Source organism: Montipora capricornis, chromosome 10 (genome assembly GCF_036669925.1).
Source record: "Montipora capricornis isolate CH-2021 chromosome 10, ASM3666992v2, whole genome shotgun sequence".
In the NCBI taxonomy this organism is placed as follows: Eukaryota; Metazoa; Cnidaria; class Anthozoa; order Scleractinia; family Acroporidae; genus Montipora; species Montipora capricornis.
This window is the reverse complement of record NC_090892.1, coordinates 45,144,928-45,154,927: the sequence shown is the minus strand read 5'-3', so window position 1 is coordinate 45,154,927 and position 10,000 is coordinate 45,144,928. Positions and strand designations below refer to the sequence as shown.

General features: G+C 41.4%; 1 protein-coding gene across 2 annotated transcripts in view; it reads right to left on the bottom strand.

Moving 5' to 3' along the window:
* LOC138022124 (protocadherin-like protein) overlaps window positions 1–10,000 on the bottom strand; it is a 64,778-nt gene that overhangs the window by 122 nt on the left and 54,656 nt on the right. For both annotated transcript variants that reach the window (XM_068869150.1, XM_068869152.1), the window contains 2 exons: window positions 3,402–3,686; window positions 1–2,472 (listed from right to left, as the gene is read on the bottom strand). The exon at window positions 1–2,472 is cut by the window's left edge and continues 122 nt beyond it. In XM_068869150.1, coding sequence (XP_068725251.1) covers window positions 1,331–2,472; window positions 3,402–3,686 — 1,427 coding nt within the window. In that variant the 3' untranslated portion in view covers window positions 1–1,330. The remainder of the gene's footprint in view (window positions 2,473–3,401; window positions 3,687–10,000) is intronic.

The following is a 10,000-nucleotide window of genomic DNA, read 5'->3' as shown; positions in this document are numbered from 1 at the left end:
AGAAAGAATGGGCTCGAAGGCTTTTAGAGCAAACCGAGTACAGAGTACATACTGTGGCCGGTTGCTCGAAGCCTGGTTAGCACTAACCGTTGGTTAAGAGGTATCAGAAGCTATAGGTTTCCATGGTATTTCACGCCGGTTAGCGCCAACCATGCTTCGAACAACCGGCCCCTGCAGAATGAGATAAATTCCTATGTATAATATCAGATGCATGCACAACTGATCTGAACTTACTAATTCCGTATATAATATTTCATATTCGCTAAGTGGCTTTAAAACTGATAACTTTTCAATTGCGGAAACTATTTCTAAGCAGTCTCACTCCACAACTATTCCTAGCATAGCCTTTACGCGCGCGAAGAAATGGGGTCTGCCCCCCTGGTTGTCAAATAACATCCAATTAACGTCGTCCTCGAGAAAGTCGGGGAGCAACGCATTTTTATAGGGTTTTGTTTTGTGCAGTTTTCTCCTGGCAAGCGCTCACGAACTCCAATCCTATCCTCTTAGGAAACTACAACACCTCGCTATGATGCAAGGAAACTGCATGATAACTGATCAAAACTGAAACTATACCTTATTCCAAAATGGACTCATTTTTCACTGGTTTTGCTTAATTCATCCCTTCTTGGTCTTCTTACCTCATAGAAAAAAACAAGAAAATTGAATTTCGAGCTTAAAACGAGGAATAAGGCTTCCTTTAATGAAACAAGAAAAAAAGCAAAACTGCTGACATCTTGGAATAAGGTTTATTCAGCTAAAACAGAATTAAATCCCGTTTGAAGACTCACCAAATGTGTATCCATAGCTCTGTTTGGTCTCAACACATAGTCATTTAAATAATCAAACTAATTAATTTAATATCAAACTAATATTTTTACACACAAAAAGTACTGCTAGTCATCTTTTTAGCTCAGTGGTTTTTTAGAGCATGTGTGAATTGTTTTTCACTAAAAATAAAGCAAACGTCACATGCTTCGTGAAATAATTCTTTCCAGCAAATCGAAGGTTTGGCATAAAAAATGGTGTCTGCTGCAGTGAGCGTTATGTAACCTTCGGGCGGCAAAAGCCTCAACTCCATGACGTAAGAGTACAAACTCGATGCACGTTTTTTCCGTGCGTAAAAGAGAACGCATTCCCATGTAATATAACCCGATTTTGTCAGTACGAAAGGTTATGACATTTGTTACTTCTACCCAGATTGGAATGGGCGCAAGCTCTGCTTGGCACATCCCAGAATGTATTACTAATCAAACTACATTAAACCGAGCGTTACTGATTTATCCGATTACCGACACGGTTCGTCAATCCTGACCTCTCCCCTATAACATTCTTACTCTCCAATGAATTCGTCGTGAGGGCTAAATGTCACCGAGGGTGGCACTCCATAAATCCTTGCGAGCTTCTTAAACTTTTCTCCCATGTTATTCATATCCTCATAATTATCATCGGTCTCAGAGTCAACTTCATTATCTCCCAAGGTACTCAGCGAGATGGTAGGGGACCCCGAACCTTCGTAATAAAACCTCTGCATGACATCCTCTGGCAAAAAAGTCCCTGCTTGAGGAGGCAACCCCCTAGGATAGCCAGTTCGTGGGGGCTTCTTAGGTGGAAGGGACCGCCGTTGAATTGATGGGACGCCCTCTCCATTAGATTTGGTTAAGACATCACTGTTAGGCCGAGATAAGGGATTCTCCATCGAAAATGAATTTTCTTGCGTGTACTCGACCCCTGAAAGTACATGACCATGTTTCCCATTTTGTTCAGGCGTTTCACAATCCTGTGCTTTTTCTGGTCTCTGCAAAGAAGCACCGTTCCCGCGCTCTCTTTTATGAAGACTTGAAAACTTCTCCGGTGGCGAAAAACCTTCGGGCGGCGATCGCATCCCTTCCTTTTCCTCCTCGTTCAATCCGAAGATTTCCGTTAATTTCCGAGTTGGGCTAGCGTCTACCCCACTCTCTAATCCTTCTGGAGTCTGTCTTTCCCACAGCTCTCCTCTGGACGAGGATCTAACGCGCCTGCGTCGTTCAGGAGTCGACACCGCTGATGGTGACGAGGAAGAATCCGGAGGTTCCTGATCGGACTCTCCTGGTGAGAACGAACCGTCAGTTTCTCGTGTTTCAGGATCGACTTGTTTCTGAACAGGTTTGCATCCGCGTATTCCATTGACCTCCTTTTTGATCGGCGCCATAACAACACAAGGCCCGCTTACGTCACTGTTGTTCCCCGACAATTTAAATCGTTCTTGACAAGGAGTAAAGTCAGCGGTTTCGAATGATTTTAATATGTCCCTCAGATGCCCTTCCTGGTACAAGTCTTCCTCGCCGCCACCCTCGATACGGTAGTTTGCCACGTTATCGGGTTGAAAGTGTTGTTCCTCCTCAGATTCATGCCGTTTACGAGGACGAGAGCGGCGAAGATGGACGATCAAAATAAAAACCGATAAAACAAGCGTTACCACAAGCACGGATAAACCTGAAATATAAAATAGGAAGACAATGACATAGGTCAGAGTTACAGATGTGTGGACCTCGTCAACGCTGATTGGTCACTGACATGTGAGCAAGTTATTAAAAGACTTGTGTGAACATTCAAACATGGAATGGCTCCAAGTGGGACAAGAGAGTGCCACAAAACAATATCTATATTCAAGTGCTGTTTAACGTCATTATTCCTTTCACACGCTGTGGATCCATTCGATCCCTTGTATTCGACGCGATTTATCCGGTAAGTGCATCTTAAAATCCGTCCACATATGGGACCTTGACATCAATAGTGCATAAGGGAAATGGCGATCACCTTTACATTCTTTTGTAGTTATGTTAATCAGACCTACTACCCTCATTTTGAAACAAATCTTCTTCTGAAATTATGCCAAAATATCTGCCAACTGCTGTTTCCTTGTGTGTCTTACTCCCCCAGAGAGGTTAGTGCAAAATCGAATTAAGACTTTAAGACTTAAAGTGACAAGAAATAAGCTTGGTTAAAACAAAGGGACAATGTCATTTATATTAATTATCCAATAATTCATTTCCTTCTTCGTAGATTTTGGGTTGCTGTCGAGGCTTTCAGCGTGAAAATAAGTGCAATTAAGGTATATATACAGACGACAGTTTTCTCACTTCGTTTAAAAATATCAATTATCTTCGACTCACGAAAAACTTGAGGGTCTTCTTCAAACTGATAATTTAAATTCGTGACCTCTCTCTCTTTCCACTTACAAATCACAAAAACTATAATGTGGTTTGTCGATATCAAGCGAAACGACGCTTAAACTGAAAAACACCGGTTACTACCGGGTCCATGTAGCCTATTATAAGCTGACCGTAACCGAGCCGACTTGGGAAGCGTCTCTGGCTCAGTAGTCACAGAAAAGCTCTTTTTAAGCACTTTTTGCAACTAACCTATGATCAAGCCATCCTCAAAAATCACACCAGGAATTGTCGCAACTACCACAGAACTCTCCACCTCGCACACGGCTCCCTCGAATCCACCAGGACATTGACAGTGAAACTTGCTCTTTCCATTGTTGTCAACGCCTTCCAAACAAGTGCCACCATTCTTACAGGGCTTAGAAGTGCAAAGGCGCGGTAAGCACTCAAACTTCCGCCAGACGTCTCGACACCATTTCGAGGCATTGCAGGGATTTCGTCTACAAACGGGAGTTGAGATACAGCCTTCTCTGACACCTTAAAACAAAGCAGAGACTAAAGTTTTTGATTCCATCCTTATACTTTGCTCGTATTCACTCGGCTTAATTAAAACACATGTCATGGTAATCACAGAAATTATTATCAAAATTGAATTTGATTCTCCCACTTATCTGGACAATTTGATTGTCTATTACAATTCATGTGGCTCCAAACATTCGAATCCATGACTACCGCCATTCTGGCCGCATGTCGTGCGGCCGCGGATGCCTTGCAGGTTTTGAGTCACTTATGACTAGTTTTTCACTGAAAAACGTTGCGGCTCGGTTGGATTCAACGAGGTCAGTCTCCCTGTGTCAGGCTATCAACAAAAAATTTGAAAGAATGTCACAGACCATCACGATTAAGATTTGTCACCGCTGGGTTGTATGTACTCACAAATGGTAGGGTTTTCTCGCTAGTTTTGGCTTTTTAAGTGCAGACTGCCTTCCAGAAAAATTGAACTTAGATGGTGTTCTCTCGATGAGATGCGTAGGGCAGCCTCGCCCTTCAAAACGGGCTTTGAATCGAGATAGTGCCTCCTCAAATGTTGTTTTTGAAGAGTTTGTTCGGCGAAGCCTACAAGCCTCTCCGTTGTTAAAACCCTTCTTGACACCGGGCGGGTGACAAGAGGTAAAATGCTGCAATTAGTGTTTGGAAGGTTTCAGTCGGCGCGGCTGGTGATATGTTTTGATATGGAGAATAGATTCTTTATGGAATCGTTCTCCTTTGTATACCGTTGTCGGTCTAGGAAAGTGATCTCCTTTTAAAAATTGAAGCGCAGCCAGGATTAGGCATATTAAAATACAATTAAAAACGTTCTCTGGCTAAAAATTTTGAAAAAGAATATAAGCCTTCGGCTGTCGATCTACAGCCTTCCACGGATAAAACGTTGAATGTAAATTAGTGAAATATATACAGAAAAGGCGAGATAAAAATGATAAAAAGAACAGAGTAAAGGTATGAAAAATGGTGGCTATTGTTTAAAAAGAATTTTATACTGATTAGGAATCGGCTTAAAGTTATTGTCAGCATGCTTGGTAGAAGAGGTGTGCCAGGCCTCTAGAGTTTTCCTAACACGAAAAGAGCCTTTGTCGATAACTCGAGAATGATTGAAATCAATGCGATGACCGAAAGACCACGCATGTTTCGCAATGTTTGACCCATTAGCACATGTTTTTACATTCCTAACGTGTTCTTTCTTGCGGGTTTCAAAGCAACGGCCAGTTTCACCTATATAACACCAATCACAATCGGCACAGGGTATTTTATAAACCACGTTGGGTTGGTGTTCAATAGCTGGTCTGAATTTAGGAGAAAGGAATTCTTGTTGTAAAGTCTTGAGGGGCTTAATTTACAACTCGGATATCGTGTCTTCGAAGAATTCTTGTTAGAGGTTGCGTAACACCATTGATAAAAGGAAGGACAGCAAAACCGTTAGGGTTCTCTTGAGGCGCAAACCATTTAAAAAACATGCCAACCAATTCTTCAGGTGAAGGGATGGCATGTGTGGGTGGTTTGGAAAATTTCTGCTTTAAGATATTGGAAATAACAAAGGAGGGATAGTTGTTGGCTCGTAGAGCATCAAAGACGTGATTGATTTCGGTATTTTTCCCTTGCGGTGTTCTTGGGAGTTTAATTGCGCGGTGTAGGAGGGTCTCAGCTGTGCCGATCTTGTGGCGTTTGTCGTGGTGAGAAGAAAAGTCTAAATATCTGTCCGTGTGAGTTGCTTTGCGGTAAACATCAATAGTGATCGTGTTATCCTTGCGATAAACCAAAGTATCCAAGAAGGCGATCTGTTGGTCAGATTCCTCTTCAATAGTGAATGAGATGTGTGGATCGATGGAATTAAGTGTAGTATGAAAAGAGTTAACAGCATCTCTTTTGATGATGCAGAAGCTATCATCCACGTAGCGTTTCCATACTTTAGGTTGTACTTCAGACGTGTTAATGGCCATTTCTTCGATCGCTTCCATGCACAAGTTCGCCACCACAGGGCTGACGGGGCTACCCATCGCGCAACCATGGATCTGTTTGTATATCTTATCATCATAAATAAAGTAATTGTTAGATAAGATAAATTTCAACAGAGAAATGATTTCATTACTGTCTTAGCTCGTGCGTGAAGGAAGTGAGTTGTCCTTAAGTAGTTTGTTGCTTATGTAATCACAGGCTTTGTCTACAGGAATAGCTGTAAATAGTGATACCACGTCGAAGGATAGCATAACTTCGTCATCCTGGATGTCAACGTTAGAGATTTCTTCAGCAAACTTGGCAGAGTTAGGAACAGAGAAACCATTACTGTTTTGTAAAGGTGACAAGATGTCGGTAAGAAACTTGGAAGTATTGTAGAGAGCTGAGCCAATGGATGAAACAATGCGTCTAACAGGGTTTCCTTGTTTGTGGTGTTTGATTGATCCACGAATGGCTGGTGGTATGGCATCAGTGGAGTGGAGTTTGCGGTAAGTGGAATCACCGATCTTATAATGATTCTTCAGGACGAGAAGCCTTTTGTTGAGTTCACGTTCAATCCTCTTGAAGGGGGATTTGAGGACTAGTTCATAGGTGTTACGATCACTAAGTAGAGAGTCCATTTTACTGTCGTAATCACTTAACATTTATGATGATAAGATATACAAACAGATCCATGGTTGCGCGATGGGTAGCCCCGTCAGCCCTGTGGTGGTGAACTTGTGCATGGAAGCGATCGAAGAAATGGCCATTAACACGTCTGAAGTACAACCTAAAGTATGGAAACGCTACGTGGATGATAGCTTCTGCATCATCAAAAGAGATGCTGTTAACTCTTTTCATACTACACTTAATTCCATCGATCCACACATCTCATTCACTATTGAAGAGGAATCTGACCAACAGATCGCCTTCTTGGATACTTTGGTTTCTCGCAAGGATAACACGATCACTATGGATGTTTACCGCAAAGCAACTCACACGGACAGATATTTAGACTTTTCTTCTCACCACGACAAACGCCACAAGATCAGCACAGCTGAGACCCTCCTACACCGCGCAATTAAACTCCCAAGAACACCGCAAGGGAAAAATACCGAAATCAATCACGTCTTTGATGCTCTACGAGCCAACAACTATCCCTCCTTTGTTATTTCCAATATCTTAAAGCAGAAATTTTCCAAACCACCCACACATGCCATCCCTTCACCTGAAGAATTGGTTGGAATGTTTTTTAAATGGTTTGCGCCTCAAGAGAACCCTAACGGTTTTGCTGTCCTTCCTTTTATCAATGGTGTTACGCAACCTCTAACAAGAATTCTTCGAAGACACGATATCCGAGTTGTAAATTAAGCCCCTCAAGACTTTACAACAAGAATTCCTTTCTCCTAAATTCAGACCAGCTATTGAACACCAACCCAACGTGGTTTATAAAATACCCTGTGCCGATTGTGATTGGTGTTATATAGGTGAAACTGGCCGTTGCTTTGAAACCCGCAAGAAAGAACACGTTAGAAATGTAAAAACATGTGCTAATGGGTCAAACATTGCGAAACATGCGTGGTCTTTCGGTCATCGCATTGATTTCAATCATTCTCGAGTTATCGACAAAGGCTCTTTTCGTGTTAGGAAAACTCTAGAGGCCTGGCACACCTCTTCTACCAAGCATGCTGACAATAACTTTAAGCCGATTCCTAATCAGTATAAAATTCTTTTTAAACAATAGCCACCATTTTTCATACCTTTACTCTGTTCTTTTTATCATTTTTATCTCGCCTTTTCTGTATATATTTCACTAATTTACATTCAACGTTTTATCCGTGGAAGGCTGTAGATCGACAGCCGAAAGCTTATATTCTTTTTCAAAATTTTTAGCCAGAGAACGTTTTTTATTGTATTTCAATATGATCTCCTTTTCTCAAATTTTAGCGGTTAACTTTATGGTTAGGTTGAATTTGTTAGCTCGTACTGCACAACGAACAGCTTGATTTCCTGTTTATCTACGTCCCATAGTAAGAAAACGCCATCCATGAAACGTGTCCGTATTGTTGGTCTAACTTTGCTCTGGCTTAGCATTTTTGTTTCGATTTCTGCGTGGTAGACAAAACACTTTCCCCCAGTCCATGGACTACCCCGATGGACTACTCTAAAGATACTCTTTCGATATTTATTGGTCTAAATATACGCAGCGTCTCAAGTCGTCTTTAAGCCTAAACACCCATTTTAATTAAACGGTGTTGATCAACACTATTTAAGGACGTTCGCGCTAATTGTTTGTGCGCAACGTTACTGCGCAGGTAACGCGATTGTAATATGTCACGCATTACTTCGAGCATTAGTGAAGTTGAAGTTTTAAAACCTTTGCAAAAACCGTGGACGATAAGTCTTGCACAGCGTTAGATCAGAGAAGACCGTGATCAGTCAAAATTGATTTAAAATGTTTATGAAAGTCAAGTAGACTACTGCACGACTGATATTCGCGAGGTTTTATCAGTCGTGCACTAGTCTACTTGACTTTCACACAGATTTTTTAAGCATCAGTTAAAATAACATGGCGACAAAAACGCCGAGGAAAAAATTCCAGGCCGGCAAAAGAATGGCACATTTATTTCCGAATCATCATGAAACTTCAAAGAGAAGTGAGCGGGAGGATGGAAAAGCTCTGGAAAAGGTAGCTGATCGAGTAGACTAGTGGCTGAAAGTTTGTAAAACTCGAGGACGAACCGTTGCGTAAATTTAATGGGGCTGTTTCTTTTTGATGTTTTTATTACCCTACGAACTTAAGTTCAAAGTGAATGAATGTTTTAAAAGTTCTTTTCCTTTACTTTCGTGAAAATTGAGCAGTATTTTCGTCCTCGTCCGCTTGAATATTGCGGACCTGCGTGGAAACAATCAGCGATTAAATTTCACAAAAAACACACTCCAGAGGATGAGCATGACGGCAATGGAGAGATATTATACAAAACAACAACCAAATGAAGATGACCCCTGCTTAAAACTTCGTTGCTATGCTCGAGAACAGTTTTTTTTTCGGTCTCTTCAACGATCGATCCTCTCTTGGGTTCCAGTCCTTGCCCGACAGGTCACGCAAAGCGTGACAAACGATCTTTTCCATGAGCTTTGCAAAATCACATCGATTTTACTCGTTCAGATCATCGGTGACCCCTATTTTTTTAATCATGAATCACTTACTTTACTTGCTATCTACAAAATATGATGAAATGAAAAAATTCTCACCGTAAGAAGTTATCTTTTTTTAACATTTTCCATCCTCGTGCCATCGAATTCCGGTAGTGGTTGCAACGGATAGAGCTTACGAAAACGCTCGTCGAGGATGAACTCTACTGTTTACCACATCCCTAGCGGCATACAATTATCTAAAAATCTCACTCCTAAAACCTATGCACGGAAACTTTCACTCCAACAGTTTATTTTTATGATTTTCGATGGATGAGCAGATGAGCCTACATCTCGTTGTTATGACCGATTTCTCGAAATTAAGGCATTTTTCCACTGCCATTTTCTCCGAAACAAAGTCGGTGACCCCCATTTTTTTTTTCATTTTTGGAGTAAGTACTTTATGACCTAACTCTAGGCGAGAAATGAAGAAAATCTCACCGTAGGAAGATTTTGGCGCGAACGTCCTTAAGTCTAAGCAACCATTTAGGTTAGCTTTCCATAATTGTTGAGATGGTCGATTAGTTCATGCAAGTGAAGTGAGACCGGTGCAATTACTGGATTTCGTCGCATATGGCCGTGCGGACGAAAATAAACAGGGTACGTGTACGTGCAATATAAGTGTATAATCTCATCGAAATACTGTTAGTACTTTTTAGAGGTAGTCCTATTTGGGTAGTCCGTAGGGGCAGCACATGAACTGTGGGTCAGTGTTTTGTCCACAGAACTTGAAATAAAAATGCTAAGCCAGAGTAACGTTAAACCAACTACATGGAAACGTTTCACCGAGGGCGTTTTTTCACTATGGGACGGAGATAAACAGGAAATCAACCTGTTCATTCCACAAGCTAGCAACTTCAACGTAATGATAAAGTTAACTGCTTAAATTTCAGAAGGGAGATCACTTTCCTAGACCGATAACAGTATACAAAAGAGAACGATTCCATATAAAGAATCTATTCACCATATCAAAACATACAATGATCACCAGCCGCGGCGACTGAAACCTTTCAATACGCTGATTGAGGCATTTTACCTGTCACCCGCCCGGTGTCAAGAATGGTCTTATCAACGGAGAGGCTAGTAGGTTTCGCCGAACAAACTCTTAAAAAAGAATATTTGAGGAGGCACTATCTCGATTCAAAGCCCGTCTTGAAGGGTGAGGC